General features: G+C 36.2%; 1 protein-coding gene across 1 annotated transcript; it reads left to right on the plus strand.

The window, feature by feature from the left end:
* Positions 1-1,597: 1,597 nt before the first annotated feature.
* LOC149787509 (protein rolling stone-like) lies at positions 1,598-22,471 on the plus strand. Its single transcript, XM_089973630.1, has 4 exons — positions 1,598-1,842; positions 18,682-18,910; positions 19,681-19,803; positions 20,183-22,471. The coding sequence occupies exons 1-4, from the start codon at positions 1,753-1,755 to the stop codon at positions 20,536-20,538; spliced, it is 798 nt and encodes a 265-aa protein (XP_089829756.1). The 5' UTR covers positions 1,598-1,752; the 3' UTR covers positions 20,539-22,471.
* Positions 22,472-23,383: the final 912 nt, after the last annotated feature.

Here is a 23,383-nt window from a genome sequence, read left to right on the forward strand (position 1 = left end):
GTTTCTTTGCTGCTACTTCTTCTTGCTGTTGCTGCTGTTGTTTTTTTCTTACCTCTTCTTCTTGTTGCTGTTGCTGTAGGAGAAAAGCCTGTTCCGCTTCCTTTTGTCGTTGTATAAATTTCTCCAATTCTTCTTTCTGTCTCTGTCTAAAATTTTCCACTTGCGGTAATGAAGAAGGTAACGAAGGTTCCGGAACAAATTCTTGCGAGGAGAGAAAATCCACAAAATCCCAATTCACCTCTTCTGAAAGTAAGTCCGGGTTCCCTTGGGCGGTCTCCCCTATTTGTGCACCCCATTGGATCGTTTTCTGAGTTTCCGTCATGTTGAATCACTGTCGCATAGATTGACTGCACACAAGCGCTAGCGAATCTATATAGACTACGTGACGTCACAGACTGCTCTCTTCAGATTGGATGCGGGCTGACTGAATTCTGTAACGCGTGTTAGGACTGGTGAATGAACTCAATCCGTTTCAATCCTTTCTGTCCCTATAAATAAGCGCCGTTCACTGCATTGATTCACCTATTCTCGGAGCCTCAACATGTGGACCGACGTTGAATCTTCAACCCTTGTGTCAACGATGATGTTCAGGACGGACATGCTCATGTATGTCCGATCCAAGTGGACCGTTGTCCACAGGACCAACAGCAGCCTGTGGATAAGAAGAGTCTATATAGAGAGACAAGGTTGCCTCAAGCGGACTCTGATGTATGGCCCTGCTGTAAGACGAAGTTTGAGGACAAGAAGATGTCGCAAATGCCCTTTATGTTAAGGGCATATTAACATAAACCCAAAGGCCCTTTTCAGGGCCAGCCATATTTCTCGAAAAGAGATAGTCTTTGAATTGCCTACCCCTTTTTTAAAAAAATTTTAAAAAAAATCCCATGTTCAATTCCCTTGTCGCTAAACAGTCCCACGATTTTTCTCCATATTCAATTCCCTTGTCGCTCAACAGTCCCACGATTTATTGCCATGTTAATTTCCCTTGTCGCTATATGTTCCCACGATTTTTCTCCATGTTAAATTTCCATTGTCGCTATATGTTCCCAAGGGTGTTTTTAATGCTAATTCCCATTGTCGCTATACTATCCCTATATACTACTACTGTTTTAGCCGACGAGCCAAGTCCTACCTGTTACATTTGCTCTTTTTCAAACACTCATCTTTATTAAAAAATCAACTTTCACTTAACTACACACACAAACACACACACCCCAGCCTGGATGGAAGTGGAGATGCGGAAATGCTTCTCACAAGACCAAACGTAAATTGCAAAAATACATGGCTTGATCTGGGCTTATTCAAGGAATCTCCAAAACTCCAGAAAAGTGCTCTACAAACTGCGTTATGAGCCGACACGCATAGTCCTACTCATGATAAAAGTAAACACTCCAATCTGCGCTCCGACTTACCTCTCCACACAGCACCTCAACCTGTGTTATATCATATACATATACAGTATATCTTTACATTAAGGAAGAAACTGGATTTAAGAGTGATAAGAATAAAAATAGTTTAAGGTCACCAAACCATAAATCACAGCAGCACTATGGGCCACAGTAGCAAATATTTACAACAGTACCCTATTCTCGTTCATTATTGGGTAGTATCAGTAACCTACGGAGACAAAATCTGAAACATCAAAAGAAGAAATACTTTCTGCTGTTACATTGATACTAAGTTTCATACAGGTTGATGGGGTCATTAAATTTTACGTTTAGTTTTGCATGCAAATAAGGTCAAACAATTTTAATGATGTTTACGGAAGATTTCAAGGCCGAGTTCCAATTGAGGAATTTAGGATTTTCACACAACAGACCCGATCTTTTTGTCAAACTGCAGGTAAGCTGATAAATTCTAAATCTTTAGGAATGTCCATTTATTGTACCGATATCGCTGTTTGAACGTGTTTAAAATCCAGAAATATTCAATATTGCGAACACATGTACAGTAACTATAGATAAATATATAGAAGAAGAAATTTCACTTATTATATTCAATAACTGCTATCATGATTTATGCATATTTCGTTGGTGCTTGTTTTCTCTAATATTGAAATATTTTAGATAAACTATTAGATTCTGAAGAGGTTCACGCCGAAATTTACTTTTAAACGAGATTTACGAATATTGCATAAACAAACACTATTTGTTTCGTTATTAGCAGCATGCCATAACAGTAGTGTTCGACTGCTAAAAAAGAGCCAAACTGGAGTCATGTGTTAAGAAGGATCGAAACTTCACTAAGCCAAACTGGAAATTAACATTAAGGCGCCATTTTGAAATGTATGTTTTAACTGAGGGACATTACGCGTTTGTCCGATCTCAAACTGAAATGCCTTATTGCGTCATACGTTTCACATGAGGAAACTGCCTTTTGTTATCTTTTGGAGGAAATTGTGAGATTGTCTGCTCTGGCTGTTTGGCTGTGTGTTAAATGTGTTTGGCAGTGCTGTTTGGCTGTGTGTTAAATGTGTTTGGCTGTGTGTTAAATGTGTTTGGCAGTGCTGTTTGGCTGTGTGTTAAATGTGTTTGGCAGTATAGGTTTGTTTTTCTACACGTGAAATATATTGCCTAAAATTAGTTAATGCGGCATTCACAGGATGAGTCTGTCTGTTTGTTCATTTTAGTCGTGAAGTGCGAGTGTATCTTTTTCTCAATTTCATAAATATACAGGAGACGGTTATATAAGTTTTCATCAGAAATAGAATCAAATAAAAAGATGCATTAAAGAAAATCGTTGAGTGTGAACCCATGCATACCATACATATTCTGTAGACGATTATTAAACACATTACAGCCTAATGAGATTTACATGGAATAAATGCTGACGCCAAAAAGTTGCTATATAATAATAATAATAATAATAATAATAATAATAATAATAATAATAATAATAATAATGTTTCAACACTTTTGTTATTGTGCTCATACTCGAGAACCGGCTAATGCATTTAGATAATAAAACAAATCTTTGGGAATATTGTTTACCATTTGGCTGACACTAAATATATCTTCTGACTACAGCTGTCGCCAAAATTTCGCTTGATTGACAACTAATAGTAGTTAATGGGGACGATATAGAGACAAGAGAAATCTCAGTCAAAAAGGTCGTGGGCCGATAAAAGCGACAAGGGGAATTTAACAATGGGAATATTGGGACTGTATAGCGTCCAAAAATATTGGGACTGTATAGCGTCAAAACATATTGGGTCTGTATACGAACAATAGGAATCGAACAGGTGGGGTGATGTCAAGGTGCAGGACATTGGCAACAATGTTGCAAGCGGCTGACCTCAATCGGGTGAAAAAGTGACAGCTGGAGAAAAAAAGCTATAACGCTTGGCAGGGCGGGAACGAACTTCCGCGCGGTACCGACCGTTCCTACAAAAATAATCCGCAAACATCGCCTGACGGGGAGGGACATATAAATGGATAGACATAGACATAGACAAAGAAACAAAGACACAAACACAAACGAAATCCTCACAAATATGGCAAAGAAAGTAAAAGCTTTTCAAAGACATATCAGTGGCCCTGAAAGGGTCTTTGTTTTTTTTTTTTAACGCCACTCAGTTAACACAGAGGGCATCGCACGGATCTTCTTCTCTTCCTCAAACATCGTGGAAGACACTGGTCTTACATTGACATAAAGGGACATATGGCGTTTAAAATTTAGTCATTTGACCTTTTGCACTATCGGCCTCGAACAGTAGCTAAAGTCTTGGCTCAGATCCACGGTGAAGTTTAAAGATTTCAAGTCCGAAGTACCGCTGAAGAATGCAAAAGAGTTCATCACCGAATTGCGAGAATATTTGTTAACCACACTGACACGACAATGTAAAGCCAAAGAAGATGATCGCTTGAGATTTTCCATTTATCACGACAGTATGAAGTCCCTCGTTAGGATCTAGTTTAGCAGTCCATCAGAATTAACAACTTCCACCGACAGAAAAAACGACACTGTACATGGCCCACGTTTCTCTTCCCAAAGTGACCGGGCAACGCAGTAAAGTGTTATCGCTGGACAACCTTCGTAGCATCAAGCGTAGCCTCGTCAAAATTAACAATCCTCAAGACCATATGTGTTTAGCCAGGGCTATTGTGGCGGGACGAATGTATGCCGACAAGAACGACATGGTAGAAAGGAAAAGAGCCTGGAAAACTATTCAACGATCGGACCGAGAAAAACAACAAAGCGAAGCAGAACTCCTGTTACAACAAGCTGGCCTGTCCAAAGATGCACCCTGTGGCATTCCTGAAATGCAAAACTTGCAAGGTGCATTAGCACCACGCTACACGTTGAAAGTGCACCCTTAAGAAGTGCGTGGACCACTGTTGTTTCGATTAAAAATTTCAAATACTGAAAATACATTCACGTCTATCATCACGATCAACATTTCGATGCCATTACTAGTATCATTGCATTCCTGGGATACGGTTATTTTGAGAAATGTGAATATGGCTATACCAATCGATAGCAACACAAGCATTGTGAATCATAATGTGAGGGATGTTTGGCCCCTAAACCTTGCAATTAAAAAAAGGACAACAACGAGTGCATTGCCTTGCTTGTCAACGAACTTTTGTCAGCCCTGCCTGTTACCAACAACATCTGATGACAGAAGGTTCAAAACGGAAAAGTGCATGTCAACTCCTGAGATTGTGGCCTACTTGTCAACAAGGCATAACGTAGCAATAGTGCCAAGGCACACGTATGTTCAGCAAAAAATCAATGTCACATTTGACACCAAATCGTCGACTTGGAACACAATTGCTACATTCAAAAATACCATTCCAAATAAGAGGAAGAAGATGACTAGAAGAAGAAAGGGAATTTAATCTTTTTTGATTTCGAATGCATGCAAGAGACCGGCATTCACGTTCCTAATTTCTGCGTGGCTCATTGAACGTGCGAGAAGTGCATCCAAGAGCCTATAATTTATCATGGCCCTCACTGCAGCAAGATTCCTGGAGGGCGTGAAAAAATCTTTCGAGGATCTATTGACGAGACGTGGAGCCAAAAGGACATTGAACGTTATGGAGATTGCCATAGCTATGCCACGATGATGGCTCACAATTTCTCGGGACAATACACCGAATGTTAGAAAGTTACTTTGAACGGAGCCAAAATAATTTCCATGCAAGTAGGACAAGTGAAGTTTAAAGATTTGATGAATTACTTGGGCAAGACCAATCTTGTCAGCACACCCATGAAGAACGAGTCCTGAAAGGAACGGAGGTCAGCGTGGAATTGTTTAAAGCTCTGGAACTGGGATACCAATTATTAGAAGTGTACGAAATTTACCCCTTTCCCAAGACAGAAAAATACCACAAAGGCGACGAGACTTAGAAGGGCATTTTCGCAGACTACGTGGATGCCTTTCTGAAACTTGAACAAGAAGCCAGTGGCTATCACTTTAGACCACGAGGAGAAAAACGAAGGAAGGCGATCGTTTGTCAAAGTGATGTTAAATTGCTTGTGGGGAAAAATATGGCAAAACGACCTTGTTTACCCAAGACGGAATATTTGTCTGCTCCTTTCCGCTACTTTCAGATGATTCACGACAAAACTTAAACCATGAAACACGTGAAGACTTGATCTTAGTCAATTACGAAGAAAAACTGGGATTTGTAGAGGCCGACAAATATGGAAATGTCATCATTGGGGCCTACATGACAGCCCAAAGCGTTGCAACAATTAGGAGATCGTGTGCTGTATTTGGGCACCAACAGTTGCATCTACATTGATCGCCAGGGTCCCCGTCACCCTGTTATCGAAGGAGACCGTTTTGGAGAACCTGGAGGGACGAGCACCCCGACGACAAGATTCTAAGTTTTGCTAGTGGCGGTCCCAAAAATTACAGCTACTAATACCGGGACAAACAAGGATTGACTATCAATCATTGCACCAGTCAAGTAGTGAACTTTTGGGTATTGAAAGAAGCCTTGCAGTCTGGAAAGGATCGAGACTTTAAAGTGACCAACTACCAATCTCACAAGATTGTACGTTTAGCCACACACCAAATCGTCAGTCGACCTTTGGAAAACGTGTATAAAATCGTATACCAGAAGCGAGTAAGACTTCCCAACCACTTCACTTTACCTTACGGACACGTCGATATTGGTCAGCATATAAAAAGGGAAAACGTCCAAGACCGATAGTTCATTGTGACTACAAACACCAATCGAGGAAGATGAATACTAACAAACATAAATCATTCTAGTTCGATGGAGTGCAGTGCTGTACATTGCAATTGAAGGGATGCCATACGCTGTGGCCTCGGCGATTCAGTACCACATCATGGTAACTTTGCTATGACTACTACTACCATATCTACTATGGAAAGTGATTTTGCGCTTGTCAAACCTGATGGATGCCACTTATTATCGTACACCTTTTCACTTTACTGGTTTGCTTTGTCCATGTTATCCTCCACGCAAAACCATGCGTCCACCACCCTACGGACGTCATCCTACCCTTAGCAAACTTCTGCGGATTTCACTATCGACATGAAGCTGTGAAAGAAGAATATTCGTTCCCTGTGCGTTTGCCTGAATACTGCAACTTTGAAAGTCGATTCCAAACCTTACAAGGAAAATGACCTAAATATCTGGGAGGACCTAACCCCGAAGAATTAACCAGAGCCAGATTTATCTACTTGGGTGAAGCGGAGAAAGTCAAGTGCTTCAGTTGCGGTATGTCACTACACCAGGGGGAACAAAAAGATTCATCTTACCAGGAACAAGCTTGATGGTCTCCGAACTGTCACTACCTACCTCTAATGGGACCATAGTAATTGAAGTCGCCTACCATCTCGTTCAATAAATCAGCTTGGCTAGGAGTCAAACGTTGGACAACGCCTTGACAAGTATTTAAATCTCATTTGAAAAATAATATTCAATGATTGCCAATTCAATTGCAGGGGAAAATCTACAAGGAAGTTTGGCAGGTACTTGCCACAGCAAAATCTCAGTTGGTTGACTGAGGAACGTTGTCTCGAGAAATTCACAAGAGACAATTGACAAAGTCAACATACTCGTCAGATTTCTCTGAATCAAGTCTGCGTTCTTCCGAATATTTCACCACTCAAGAGGCCACTTTGCTCCCAACCACAACTGTGAATTGGGAGCTGGTCTGGACTCTGCGTTGTATCTATGGTGCCAGACCTGGAAGATGCCATCATTAACTGGGTGCGTCTGAAGTTATAAAAAAACAGACCTTCTCAGGGCGAACCAGATCTCTTGAAAAGAGACACTTTTCAAGTTGTTAATTTGAGTGAGTGTGGAGTAGCGTGTTTATAAACACTAACCCCCTTTACTGATAAAACTGTTTGTTTTTCCTTCACGGGAAACCCTTGTCCCCAAATACAAAAAGTTTGGTATTAGTGTGTTGTTTTGTATAAAAATTTATTTTAGATTAGCACTCTCATCTCAAAAAAAAATTTGGGTAGGTGATATGGGTAGTTGGTGAGAGGGGATGTTTTCCTTCACGTCCGTGCTTGAGACACGTAAAATACAGCATTCGTCATTCGCTCAATTCAACCTTGAATATAAAATCGCGAAAAAATCACATTGATATTATGAAGACGTTGCAAGAAGCAATAGAAGACGAGGGGATTGTGGAGGAATTTTCGATAAGATTGAAGTATGGTGCCTCTAGTTATAACAGGCTAAAGATGGGGTTAAACAATTTAAAGAAGACGAAGGAAAGATTGTGGGAATTATTGAAGAGGAAAAGGACGAGAAGGAGGAAAAAGAGGATAAACAGAGAATGAGAGCCTGGAATGAAAAAATAGAAAAGAAGAGGAGAATGAGAAGAGGAAGAAAGAGAAAGAGGAGGAGAAGGAGAAAGAGGAGAGGGAAAAGAAACTAGAAGAAACCCAAAGGCCCTTTTCAGGGCACTCATATGTCTCGAAAAGATTTTTACTTTCTTTGCCATATTTGTATGTATTTGTTTTATGTTTGTGTTTGTGTTATGATTGTGTCTTTGTTTCATTGTCTATATCTATGTCTATCCATTTATATGTCCCGCCCCGCCAGGCGATGTTTATGTTTTTTGTATGAACGGTCAGAACAGCCAGGAAATTCTTTCCCGCCCCGCCAAGCGTTATAGCTTTTTACCTGCTGTCATTGTTTCTTCCAATTGAGGTCAGCCACTTGCAACATTGTTGCCAATGTCCAGTACCATGACGTCACCCTACCTGTTCCATTCCTATTGTCCTTCAACATACCCAATATTGTTGACACTCTACAGTCCCAATACTTTCTGAACCCTATACAGTCTCATTATTCCCCATGTTAAACTCCCCTTGGCGCTTTATCGACCCGAGACATTTTTATTGACTGGGATATCCATTGTCTCTATATCGTCCCCATTAATTATTACCAATGGTAGCATATATATATATATATATATATATATATATATATATATATATATATATATATATATATATATATATATATATATATATATATATATATATATATATATATATATATATATATATATATTGTAATCTCGATTGGAAATAATCGTTACAAGAATTGTCTGCATCTGTATAATCGTAAAGAAGGATCTGGCAAACACTGAGACACAAGGACGTGTCTCACATTGTCAAAGGGAATATATACCCCCAGGCGTCCATTCCAAACATTAACAATATCTCCCTATGTTGCTGAGACACGTTCTTCTGACACAACGTTAAATCTCCACTTAGCTACACAGATCCTTGCGTGATCGGAGGTACAGATCGTAACATACCACATGTGCGGACCTGGCTCAAAAGCAGTACCTCCCTTACTCTAGACATGCCCTCTTCCATTAATGTTATCAGAGCCGCGCGCCTTGCCCGGCCCTAGGATGTGCGGGGCCCAAGGCAGCATGCGGGTTCCAAAGCTGAAAACACGTGGCCAAAGACTGTTACCTCTTCTCCTTTCAGTAAGGACCCTGCATGCAGCGCGCCCAGTCCTGCCGACCACATACATTGAGACACGTCAGTGTGCTATAACGTTCAGTTTTCACTTAAACTCACTCATACATCCTAACCATGTACAATGTAGTCGTTAGTTCAGCGATGAAAAGGGAATTATATGACAAGAACTTAATATGAATTCAACATACTTTAATGTCATCAAATCAGAAATCATGTCAGCTCCACCGGGAAGAGTGGCATGGATTTACAATAACTTAACATAAGGATGTTATATCGTTCCTTAGTGGAACATGTAACTTCAGCGAGTAATCAAACGAAAATAAACCTAAAGAACTTGTAAATAAATATGACTGATACATGAATCTATCGCCAATGATGATCAATGCACAAACATTTTACTACACACAATTCCGTGTGAAGTAGGTACATTTTTTAAGCACAGTTCCGTATCAATATAAACATTTTACTACACACAGTTCCGTGTCAATATAAACATTTTACTACACACAATTCCGTGTCAAGTATAAACATTTTACTCACACAATTCCGTGACAAGTAAATTTTTCGCGAGAACATTCTTGCCATATAACCACAAATTCACTACTTGTGCTACTTGTGAACTCGTTGGGTGCTGTTTTCAACTATACAAACTAAACGGCAACGATTGACTCATCAAACAAAATTTTTAAGTCAATTGCATCATCGTCTGCACTAAAAGTGCATCACCAGGTATAATGGCATACTGAAAAAGCTTCCAATTCATTTATTGCTGTAACAAAATGATGGTGTTAAGTAGCACATCCTTTCAAACTCTGCCAGTATTTAAAAGCATTCTCCTTGCGAGTTTCTAGTAACTTATTTGTTCCGCCATTATAAATCTTGCTCGACAATTTGTAATAAGTGCCTTGTAGGATGAGTTCATCTCGACTTGAACATTTTTAATTTTCTTCTGACTAAATGTTTCTTTATCATTTAGACAGTTACAAAATTATCTTTCTTTATGTTTACATTCAACATCAAACCAAGATGGACTCGAAATCGAATATCAATACTTATGATACGGGTTTTTATCATAACCTTTCTCTCATCTCTTGTATGAGAAGTGATTACTCATAAGTTAAGTTGCCCATGGTTACAGAGAGAGAGAGAGAGAGAGAGAGAGAGAGAGAGAGAGAAGAAGAAGAAGAAGAAGAAGAAAGAGTTCATGCTCTCTAACAAGGATGTCACCAATAACCGTGTTGATGCTGCTACATCTTGGGGAATGAAGTACAGAATCGCTGTGAGGAAAACACAGAGCTGTTCTGACTCGACGAACGAACTTTATTTTGATATATATAATGCTACATATATAATGCTACATTCTAAAGATATATTTATAAAGCCTTTATATTTAAAATACAAAAAAATACATATAAATTTCACTTTCCCATCGAGCTTATCCACTTCATTGTATAATTTAAATCTCGATTAACTTCATGATATGCAATGAATATAAAATTCAACAGTTGCGATTAATGCAACAATCATTTTGAACAAATGTATTTTACTAAATTTAAAACAGAATACTAATTTGGAACAGGTTACTAAACATTAAGCAATATTACTTAAGGAATATTTTATTTCCAAATTAAATCTACACATGAAGTAGGTAGCGAATTCATCTTTTTCAATAATACATACCACAAATACAATTAAAGTTTCCATTATATTATAATATAAAATATAAAGAACTCACAAAAATGTTGGAAAATATGAACTTTATCGTTAAAGTCTCAAATATTAAAAATTGCCCATTCCTTAAAGAAGTTTGCGAACACAGACGAGTCTTACCTGTAAGGAAAATACAGAGCTGTTCTGACTCGAGGAATGAACTAACCCTTCGTAAGCCCGCTTCTCTATTTATACAGTGTTTTATTTCGTTCAGTCCAGTCAGAACATGACCCTTGATCTTTCCCAGGAAAATCGTGTGAACCATCTGCGTAACTCATCCATTATTGATATAATAATTTGTCTGTTCAGCAGCTTCCCTCAAATCTAAATTGCTGACATTTAGATACAAGCGGAATGTATTTTATGCCGCAAATTGTTAACATTTAGATACGAGCGAAATGTATTTCATGGATTTCTGCACCTGCTCATAAAGCGCGATCTTTATAAAATAGCATACAGTTATAGCATACAGTTATATTACACAAACAGATAACATCTATCTCAATATATTTTAGTGGGAAAGTACATTCAATATAATTTAATGAAAAATTACTTTTAATACAATTTAGAATAAATTTCAATCTTAATACTTTTACTTAAAAGTTCAGTCATAATACTTACGCATATGTTCAAGAATTTTAAAGGCACACCATTTGCTACCCAAATAATTGCCTCTGGGAATTCCTGAATATATTCATTAGTAGTTGTATTATTCACATTAATAGCTTGATTTGTTCTATTTATTTCATGGAGATTCTCACTGATTAATCCAGAGCTCAATGTATCAATAAATGCATTAATTATATCTAATTTTCAAGTATAGTGTAATTAAAAGTACCAGTACATATCTCAGTAGTATTAATATTAAAAACGATTGTTTATTTTTATACTAAAATCTTTAATACAATGATCGGAAAACGAACTCGACCGGCTTACAAAAAAAGAAAAGAATCCAAATAAGGTAACAGTGACTGATTGCACAATATTTACTCGACGTCACTTCTATATATCACCTAGCAGAAGTAAATTCACCTACATATGAATCCTGACACACTCACCCATTAGCAGTTTTAAGGGACGTTGTCTTACAAGGCTCTAAAAATTTAATGACTCAGGGTGATAACTTTGTCAAATTGTAAAACGATTTGAGTTGTGTCATGCTGTTTACATTAGATAAAAGTGTATTTATTAGATTCTCAAGGCGTCTAGCTTATACTTAATTTATTATTGAGAATGCTGAGATTTTTCGGTATGTTGTGTCAATAGACTGTAATGACACAAAACATAGCACAAAGGGATACGAAAGTGTAAAACAGCATGAACGTTAAATTTATATGACTCTGTAAATAGCCTAATGAATTGAGAATGCAATACAACATTCACTCCTTACTATTTTCCAATGAAAATTATTCACAACACCCAAATCTATGAGTAAGTTGTGACATTACCCCTACGGAGAACAGTGCGTGCTTAGTTGTTGCTCTATCTTACACACTGAATACAACGTGCATACTAAGTGAACCAGTTTATAAAACACGGAATTTTTTAAAATCTTTTGTCTTTACTGAGTCAGATAAGAAGCTGCGGTTGATATAATGTTCTGTCATGACTGGTATTTTCAACAAGTGCCATTCCGATCACTCTATCCAATATATCCTGTAATAATAACAATAACAAAATTAATGCCAACTCCAAAATATCTGCGTATAGCAGTAGTAGACACCCTCTTTCAACTGAACTATCTGGTAAAGTTACCTTCATGACTTGCAAGCTATTCAGCTGAAGATTTAGCTCACACGTTTATCATGTTCTCGTTCGGATAGATATCTCAAAGTCACTTGAGAGTTTTGTTGAATGCATAGATTTACAACGTAAAATAATCTAAGTAAAAGGAATCTTCGAGTCGATGGAATGTCAATAGATGAACATTGTGCACTAAGTGTGAACAGCTACTGCCTAACAACCGAGTCGTAAGACTTGCGAACGGCCCATTATTCATTTCGGTAACACTAAATCATGTCTCGCAAGACGATCCCAAACAAGACAAGAGGCATATGTTGCAATCGCTGGTAAGTTTAAAGTTGGCTTTTGATTACTTATGAATGTATGAAACCAATAAAGTGTCTTTCTAAACACACTGGGAGAGAGATTAAATAAGTTTCAAAGAAATGGAAAATATGAATAATGAACTACTACTTAATTTGTGGAATCGATAACGGAACGCCTGTCATGGCCTTTATGGAAGTGTAGAAGATAGAGTGTATATCATGAGGGCATAGAAGCAAGAAGACAATTATTTTTGTTGGATATGCGTGTTTGTAAATATTGCAACGACTCGGGCAATATTTTGTTAAATTAAGCAACTATTTAAGGACTAAATCTACAATAAGATTAAAAACAGCATTAGGCTCTTTTACGAAATCAAGGAGATATATAATAATAAGAAGAACATTATTATCAATGTATCAATCTTACCACTACTACTGCAACGAATAATAATAATGATAATAATGAAAACAATAATAAGAAAGGACTGTTACTACTATTACTACTACTGCTACTACTACTACTGCTAATAATAATAATAATAATGATAATAATAATAATAATAAGAATAGCAATAGCCATCAATATTCGATCATAAACTTCTGATAAGTTTCTATATTAAAATGTGAAATATCTTTATCCATCCGTATTTTATGTGTATCATTTCTCGTAATTTAAAAATAAAATAGTTTGATTTTTCTTACTCCTCCAGTCGTTAGACAAGACCTAAAATATAAATCCTTTGTTAACAAAAAGTAGGCCGATGTAAAATAACAGCTGGACAAAATGTTTTAAAAGATTTGTTGATTTCTTCCTTAAACGTCATAAACGCCAATAATTTTTGGAAGATTGCACTAAAGATTTTCAGCAAACACATCTATCTTGAAGACTAAAGCCATTTCCGAACAGTCACGGTCCACGTTACACACAGAACATTTCTCTGTCCCTCGTTTCAAATAGTCTAGTTGGCAAGACGCTTGATTTGATGCTGTCCAGAACATACATTTTGATCTCTGTTAATAGAGGATATTTGCTTTAAACCAGTTAATATAATATATTTTATCGAATGGATGAAAAACTCATTATTTTTACCCACGAAAATTCTATCCGGTATTCACTTGTTGCAATAAAATTTGTTTTTATTTTGTGCTCAAATGTGTTGGCTACGAAGATGTACCATATAACAGATTGATATACTAGATTCCGCGCGATGTCAAGGGTTAACTGTTCATAGTCTGTTCAGTTTTGTGATCATTCGCACATAAAATATCAACAGTAACGTAATTCTTCTTCCCAATTCAAAATAAAATAATACATTATGGATTTGAACTAGACTAGTCGTTAACGGGCGGTGGTATATTTACCGCTCAACTACGTAAGCGTTTAAGAATTATTTCGAATTTTATGGCTATAATGATATCCGCGTCTACTGACGGCAGTGACAAAATTACGATATTTTTTCACTCCAGTGAATATCAAGATTGTTTCTATCAGAAAATTCAGCATTCACGGCCTAGCATAAAAGAAAAAAAAAATTTTATTCACTGTTTATAAACCTCAACCTTATCCTTGTCCAGCTTTGGAGCTATTAATTCAGCAATGCCGACAGTACGAACTCATGTGCAAAAACGTAAAGTGTTCAACGAGATACTTACAACAGACATGAACGGTGTGTACTGAAAAAAATAAACATACCTTTTAATGAGGCTGACATAAGGATCTATCAACCCAATAAAATTTTGTATAAACTTTCTTTGCTAACAATTAAATGCGCTAGGTCGCGTGGAGTCCGTATTAATCGCGTAAATTGGTATACACTGGCGTCGCTGGGGGGGGGGTGCGGGGGGTGCGGACCGCACCGGGTGACACCATCTCAGAGGGGTGACACCAAAATGAAAAATTGCAAATTTTACAGAGCACACACTGCTCGGTCTAGTCGGATTTCATAAGCGGATAACCGATCATAGTTAAATACATGACTAGCAGGCAGAGCAGTGGCGTCGCTAGGGGGATGCGGGGGGTGCGGACTGCACCGGGTGACACCATCAGAGGGGGTGACACCAAAATGACATTACTAAGGATTCTGTATTGTCTATTACGGAAGGAGGACCATGGGGGTGACACCATGAGCTACCGCACTGGGTGACACCAACCCGAGTGACGCCACTGGTATACAGCGAACGACAACCATTCGTGCATTAGATTTTACCAAATTTACTCGTCTCCCTGTCAACCTTTGCAATGGTAATCAAACGCTTCGTATACCTTACAGTGACAGAAATCGCTGAGGAAAACAGGAAAATCAACTCCGGCAATAATATCAAACCATGTAAGCGTACTGCTAATCCCCTGCATGAATATCTTGTTGCAAAGAAACAATATACTGTCTCTGAAACTTTTGACGAAACCCATCAAACAGATAAGTCCATTGTTTGTTTCTTGCTTCTTTTTTTCTCGTTATTATTGCAGTGATATGCAAAGGATTTTCATACAGTCTATTAGTGACGGTATACGAAATATATGGAATCAGTGCGAAGTTCAGACTGGTCATCGGTGCAAGTACATTGTCTGTTACGAATTGCACACATTGCTCTCATAAATCTCGTATATGGTCACTCTCTAACTATATAACTAATAACACGCCTCGCTGTATATCGCTTTGGAAAACCATTGTATCGAAAGTCGATAATTATGTCATTATGTCTAAACTAGTTGAGTTCTTTTGCTTAATACTATTTAGACAACACATATCTTTGTGAATATAAAACAGCATAGCAAAAAGTATTTGCAATTCACTAGAACAATCACAAAATTGTTATTCTGTGTTTTGTTTTGTATATTTGATTTAATTTATATTTGATTTAATTTAATTGTTTGTAAGTTTTAAAATCTTTTTGTTTTAATTTCATTACTTTTCTGGAAAATATAAAATTCTAAAATTTAATTCGTGGATTATTCTTGGATTATTTCTGGAAGTAATGTAATTTTGTTTACTAGGAATCTGATATTTTCCAGAAATTAGTTTGACCTAACTGTTCATTTGAAAGCAACTAAAAACAGAACTTTGTATCTTTTTGCTGACCTAGTTCCTGGTCTTGATTGAGAATCAAGTACACAACTTCTTCCTTTCTATTTATTTTTATTGTGGGATACATAGAGTGAGATTGAGGATGTACTGGAATACGTAAACTTAGACATGTAAATAGCTTCTAAACTGTTCTGGAATGTGATCACGTGACCCTCATACGGGTATCTATTTTGTGCCTTTTTTGACTGTATAACCTTTGTTTATAGAGAAATTAATTAGTGAGACTTCTAAACACTGGGACGTAAAGTGTTCGCTTTGTTTATGACCAGTTTCGAGTTATATTTTAATTTGCATTCAGATTATTTGGATTCTAAAAGATAAATTATTTTTCCTGGAAATATTTGAGCGCTCATACAGACATCTTGGATAAAAACATTTATTTAAATTTTATTCGGAAATTCAAACACCAGAATATTGTTTGTAGATCAACAAAGAACTGTAGACACATCTGTACTATAAAGGCTACAGTATACGTCATCGCCTTCCATTTTGGATTTTTGTCGGGACTCGAACTTAAATTCATTAGAACATTTCATTTATAGGACTTCTAAAATTCAATTCGTGGATATTCTTGGATTATTTCTAGATTTGATTTTTTTAAACTGTAAGTTCTTATTTTTTTCTTCATTTTTACATTGTTTTTTTCCATGGAAATAAATTAATTTTAAATATTTTAAAACCTGTTGCTTTCACTCTTTCATTTTTGTTATTTATTAGAGTATAAAAACACGTAACAATGTTATGATCTATCAAAAGCTTTTGATCGGGTCTGGCATCGAGGTTTACTATTTAAACAGGTAATCTGATAACATGGTTTGAAAGTTATTTAAGTAATGGAAAACAAACGGTCGTTTTACACGTTACTTATTCACGGGAAATGATTATAAATGCTGGTGTGCCACAAGGATCCTTGCTTGGGCCACTCTTGTTTTTAATTTATATAAACGTTCTTGCCAATGGCATGAGCTCTCTCACTGTCTTTTTGCAGATGATCATCTCTGCATTATTCATCCCCATGTTGTGCCTAGATAAAGCTTGTCATGAATAATGATTTATTAAAACAGCATAACTGATTCAAAGCAATGGCTCTTAAAGTTTAATCCGGAAAAAGTACAGGGGCTACGTTTTTCACGAATATTAACTTTACAAATAATCCTGAACATGTTTTTGATAAAATCGAACTTAAATATTTTGATTCTCATTGCCATCTAGGATTATTACTTTCATCAAATACCAAATAGACTTGTCACATTGATAGCATTTTAAAAACAGCATCATCTCGAAAAGCTAATCAACAAAAACTAAAATACAAATTTAGCAGGCAAATTTCATCAAAACTGTATAAAACTTGTGTCAGGCCTAGCTTGGAATATGCCAGTGTAGTCTGGGACGGATGCTAGTTGATCGATTCAGAGAAAGAAAAAAATGGAAAAACTACAGCCTGAAGCGGCAAGAATAATTACAGGAATTCAAAAATCCGCTAATAGGCAATGTCTCTATTCTGAAACAGGGTGGGAAAGTCTTTAGTCCAGAAGAAGAAAAACACAACAAAAGTTATTTACACTTTACAGCATTAAAAAGAGTAAAACTCCAGACTATCTTATTGAATTCCCCCCTCCCCCTTTGCGTCCAAACAAACAAATTATAACTTTGGTTATTTGCAATTTCAGGATACATTTTACCAAATCATCTTTTATACCCTCAACAGCATCCTAGTGGAGTAATCTCAAACAGGATACTCAATTTAATATGTCTTTCAGTGCTTTAAAAAGTGTTTATGTCCAAATATTGTATCTATCAAAATGCCGAGTTTTATTAATCCAGCCTTGAATATTATCCGTACTAGATTGCAACATCTTGTTCATTAAAAGCCTATCTTTACCTGATTCAACTTGTTGATACCAATTTTTGTTCATGCGGTGGGATCGAAACCACCGTGCATTGTTTCATGTTCTGTTCCAAGTACTTTAGACAACGAACTGAGCTGATGGGAATTTTACTTTCAATGTTTTGGGTAAAAAGCGATGCAAGAGAAAAATATTAAAATTTGCATCATGTATGCAAATATGTAACCGCAACAGGGCAATTCCAAACATGTACTCAAATCGTGATTACTGACATTGTGCCTTCCTCTGTCTCTCTCTCTCTCTCTCTCTCTCTCTCAAATTATTTTAGATTATTATGTTGTATCATGCAAGGTGAGAAGGTGAGGGCTAATTTAAATTGTTAGAACTTGTGCCCAATCCCATTGTATGCTATTGAGTCAATAAAATATGTTTAAACACTAAACAATACATAGCATATACCGAACACGCTTGCTCACGTTAAAACAGCGAGAGGCACTTATCCATTAGTGAACTGTGTGATTTACCCCACACAGTATGTATGTATCACATGAGTCTCTGGATTTTAATAGTAGTCTTCTATACGGCAAATCATCGCTGGAGACAACATGTCATCGACTGGAATCTCCTTAAGACTGTTCAAATCACAACACTTATCATGTAAGACTTTAGTCGGTTAAATGTTCATTTACAAGACGATGCATAGGTTACAAGGCGCAATTAAAAGCATGCTGAAGAAAGATTAAGTACAAATAGTTTTTTATTAATTGATACTGCTTAAACATGATATTCTATTTTAATAACATTTGGGTTACATGTTAATAAGGGAAAAAAACGTCGATAACCTAGTTTAAATGTATGAAGAACCAAGGAAAGGGTGCATCTCAAAGAAAAGTTCGTATAAAAGGGGGGGGGGGTTAGATAGCAAAATGGAACATGTACTTGTTTGATCAAATTGAATATATTATCAATAGAGTGGGATTAGTTTTTCTAGCCAGAAAGTGGAGAAACATATCAGCAATGGATTTATATAAATAATAATGCTTTTATTCTAGTGCGGACCCAATGTGCTGTATATTATATGGGTGTCTGTATGGACTGTCTACCATGTAACCATGCTAGTTTTAGATGCCGTATGGACGCAAGAAAGCATTGGATATCCGTCTGCATTGTGGCTGATATACCTAACAAACTGGAGCTACGTTTTGTTGACCGCGATGACGGTTTGGAATTTAATCACGGTGCTGTTGACATATACGTTTCGCAGAGATCTGCTCAAAGACAGTAAGTATATTCAGCTATTTTGCCTTTGGAAAATTCCTTATTATTCAAGAAAAGAGATTGTCCGAACTAACTTGGTGTAAATCCAGCTATTTTGCCTCCAGAAAAGTCTTTGCTATTCAAGAAACGAGATTGTCCGAACTAATCTATGGACATACAGCTGTTTTGCCTCTGGAAAAGTCTCTACTATTCAAGAAACGAGATTGTCCGAACTAATCTAGGGTACATACAGGTGTCTGCCGTTGGAAAAGTATTTACCTTTTCAAGAAACGAGATTGTCCGAACTAATCTAGGGTACATACAGCTGTTTTGCCTCTGTATAAGGTTTTGCTATTCAAGAACGACGAGATTGTTTGAACTAATGTAGGATACATACAGCTGAGCACAATGATTTAAGTTCGAACTGATAAAAAAGTTGTCATTATGAACTGTAGCAGTTTGCAGTAAAGGCAGGAGCAAGGAAAGGTCACCTTTGAAATACGTTAAATCTGATAAGTTTCAAAATTGGTGATCTTAATGAATACATGTGATGTCGCAATTAAAAACGATTCGTAACCTTGTTTATAATTTGCTGACTAATTCTAATAACCGAGGCTTTTATAAAACTCCGCACTGCTAGGTTTAATATATAATTATTAGCCTGTAGAAGGAATTTTTCTCATTGCTCTAATAAAACACACGAACGAAAAGAACAGACAAAACAGGGACAAAAAGAAACGAGTGACTATCAAACTTCTTGGTATTTGTAATAAGAAAAATCATTCTGTTGACAGCCGGTCAAGATAATACTATGTCATGGTACCACAAAGTCCTTTGGATCCTTTATACAGTGGCATGGGAGGCAGCACTTGCGGTTACCATTGGTTACTGGTCCTATGGAATTGTCTTCAACCCAGGTATTTTAATTTCACTAAAGCTGCTTTAAAGCCGTGTAGATGGCTTAGCAGAGTCAAGTATTTCTGAATAAAAATTTTCAATCTAACTGACCGAATTTCTTTATTAAATCCAGTTGTATTAGTGTGCATAGTAACATTAGCTGTGAAAAAGAAGTCAAATATCTGTTAGGCAATAACTGTCATTCTAGTGTAACTTTTCTGGGAATTTTTAAGACCATGTTAATAAGTAGAAACATATATATATATATATATATATATATATATATATATATATATATATATATATATATATATATGCGTGTGTGTGTGTGTAAATATATATGTATTTTTACATTTGCGTCTCTTATCTTAGTAAAAGGTCAGTCTATTGTTCTTTCAGCCTATATCGAGACGACTGTGAGCAGTTTTAATAAACATCTTGTAAACGGCATTTATGCTCTCCTGCATCTAATTGTGTCCGCCAAGCCGATCCGCCTTCTCCATTTTTATCTCATTACCTTATACGGGGCTGTGTATATCAGTTTCTCGTATATATACCTTGACCTGTCAGGAAAGGCAGTCTACCCTCCCACAAACTGGAACGAAGCACAATGGAAGTTTCCGGTTGCATTTTTTGCCGCCATATTGGCTGCACTTATTACACACTGTGTTGTGTTTACCATCGCCAGCATCCGTCAACGCATCGCAAAAAATTGTAACTCGCTGAATGTCGTAGATGTCGGAAACAGAGCTTAAAAGTGGCAAATTGACAATGTCTGGTGGCATCTGAGGTGTCCCCCTACTGTGCTGACTGCTATCGCCATACACTGTTTCTTGTTTACTATAGGTACCATTAGTCAATAAAAGCAAGGAGTGAAAAACATCCTTGCTTTTATTCATCTGAAACGTATATGTTAGATCTAATGCAGAACAAAATTCATTACATCCCTCACTCTGCTGAACACAAGGTTCCATTAACTTTTTTTATATTTAGGACTAATTTATTGTCTCGCATGAAACTTGAACCCAAGAATTAAATTTGCTAGTAGAGAAATACTCAACGTGCTAAGCTGCCATCTCATTGAAACAAAATTCTGGATTTGATGATAAAAACATGAAAGATGAATTAAATTTTTCCATAATAATCGCCGCTGTTTCATTCGTTGGCCGCTTTACTGGCTTAATATTAATATTAAAGGTTCCACAAACACAAAGGTTTCCTATGAAAATATCAATCTTACATTTTCTGATAACTATTAAAAGCCTAATAAAAGAATTAATTTTGTGTATGATGAACTATGTTCTCTTCCTTACCATTCTTTGATATTACTCGTTTTAATACTAATATTAATATTAACATTAATACAAATACTAATCTTAATCCTAATACTAATATTAACACTAATGCTAAAACTAACATTAATCCTAATATTAGCTAATATTAATACTAATACTAATATTAATACTAATAGTAATACTAATTCTAATACTAATATTAATAATAATACTAATATTAATACTAATACTAATACGAAGAAGAAGAATCAAGTCTGTAAGCGTCCTCATAAAGGATGTGCATGCATTTGTCTATGTCGTCCAGGTGCAGCAACAAGTCGAATTTATAGTCGTGAAAAAACATGCTCATCAAAATCCAATTTTCTACCACATTTTATATAAGTATGAACAGCATTGCTTTGAAGTCAAGCCAGTCTGTAAAATAGGGAAAATAATTTCCAGTAGATTTTGAAAGAAAAGAAATAAGGGAAATGAAATTTTTTTCGATCCCATGTTTAAGATATACTTCCGCATTTGGGATTGTTATCTGAGAGAGAAATATTAAACAACTAATAAATCTATTTCCCAACGCTTGTTGGAAATACTGAAATTTAGCACCGAAATGTTGAATTTGTTAAATCAAAAACATCATGAATATGAAACGCTTGAACCAGTTTGTATAATTTGTATAATTTATTCCTTGTAATTACCCTCCATCTATCTTCCAATTTAAGTTTTTATCATCGTAGAGTTTTGCAAATGTATTTATGTTCTTAGTAATGACCAGCAATGTATCTTCCAGTTTAAGTTAATCTATTTTAGAGTTTTGTACATTTAATAATGATTCATTGCTTGGCATGTTCAGCCATAAGTAGGTAGTTATAGGGATGGTAACAAACCATGCTACTGACATCATCCAGTATATATGCACATGCTTATTTGCTGTTTTTGTATGTTTCAATTAGATTGACTTTATATCATTCAAGGCGATTGAGTAGGGAAATTTAGTTAGACGGTCCTTCCATTGTTCAAGGCGATTGGGTAGAGTAACTGAGTTAGACTGACATTCTATCGTTCAAGGTCACTGGGTAGAGAAAATGAAGTTCCTTCTTAAAAATAATGCGTGGGGTACCATAATTCTGTGAGAATATGTAGCAAAATCAATCCTAGAATCAAAGTACTATCATCCTATACCGTTTCAATGAACCATATTATTTTATCAGGACGAAATTTCAACACTTTTGAAAGTGAACTTTTAATTTTCGGTCACTATGATTCTGTATTTTGAAATGTTTATTTTAGATTTTGATCCAATTTTACCCATGCAATGTGATTACCGTTGAGTACAAAATGTTTGATGATCTATAATGTTTATTTTTTATGTTTACTTATTGATTAAACATTCGTATATTTGTGTCTGTGTGGATGTTCCTCATAAATTCCAAGAATCTGGTAGATAAAAACAAAAATAATAAATAAAACGTCAAGAACATTATATTTTGCAATCACTGCCCTGCATTTCGATTAGTAGTCCTCTCTCTCTATATATATATATGTCTCTCTCTCTCTCTCTCTCACTCACTGCTGTACCAAAGTTAAGGAGGAGAGTCTAATTCTTCAGTAACTATCTTATGGGTGTTCCTTCATAATTATATATTCTCACAATAAAGTAACCTAGTTACAAAAAACAACTGACGGATCCTGAATCATTTCAGCGAGTTTCATAAAACTGCTTTATACTGTATGTACTCACTTATTAGACGAGTTTTACTTCAAACTGACAGACCCAAATCAACAGTCGCATGATGAGCCGGCAGATCCGGGTCTGTGCAGTTTGTTAGGAGTAATCAGTAAAACAGAGTAGACCCTGATCTGCATCGCATTATGCTACAGCAGATCACGATCTTTATTGTTTGCAGTTTGACTCGACTTACAAGCTATTATATATAATATTAGTGCCATATTGTAAGCTATCACAAGATGCCAGTCCAGTTAACAATATATTGTTTGGCCGTCTCTTTGTGTCCTTTCTAAGTTACTAATGTCCCATTTCATCAGCATGTTAACAAACCAAATCAAATGTATTTTAAGGAAGCTTTCATTTGTTTGTATATTTTATTAGTATTTCAGTTATTAGCAAATATAAATGCAATTACAATAAATGATATACAATATATACAGACAAGGCACTACTAGATAGATAGATAGATAGATAGATAGATGCGTGTGTGTGTGTGTGTGTGTGTGTGTGATTAGGATTTTTAACGTAGCTTTAACAATTTTTTAGTCAATCGCTACGACGTCGGCAGTGTGGCAGTTTATAGTG

Source organism: Sinohyriopsis cumingii, chromosome 11 (assembly GCF_028554795.1).
Source record: "Sinohyriopsis cumingii isolate HCF-2022 chromosome 11, ASM2855479v2, whole genome shotgun sequence".
Taxonomy (NCBI): Eukaryota; Metazoa; Mollusca; class Bivalvia; order Unionida; family Unionidae; genus Sinohyriopsis; species Sinohyriopsis cumingii.

Bases quoted from the DNA above. Each gene is read 5' to 3' on its own strand.
- LOC149787509 (XM_089973630.1), top strand. From the start codon at position 1,753: ATGATGTTTACGGAAGATTTCAAGGCCGAGTTCCAATTGAGGAATTTA. The intron at 18,911-19,680 runs GTAAGTATATTC...TTCTGTTGACAG, and splicing joins CAGAGATCTGCTCAAAGACA to CCGGTCAAGATAATACTATG. The intron at 19,804-20,182 runs GTATTTTAATTT...TTGTTCTTTCAG, and splicing joins TGGAATTGTCTTCAACCCAG to CCTATATCGAGACGACTGTG.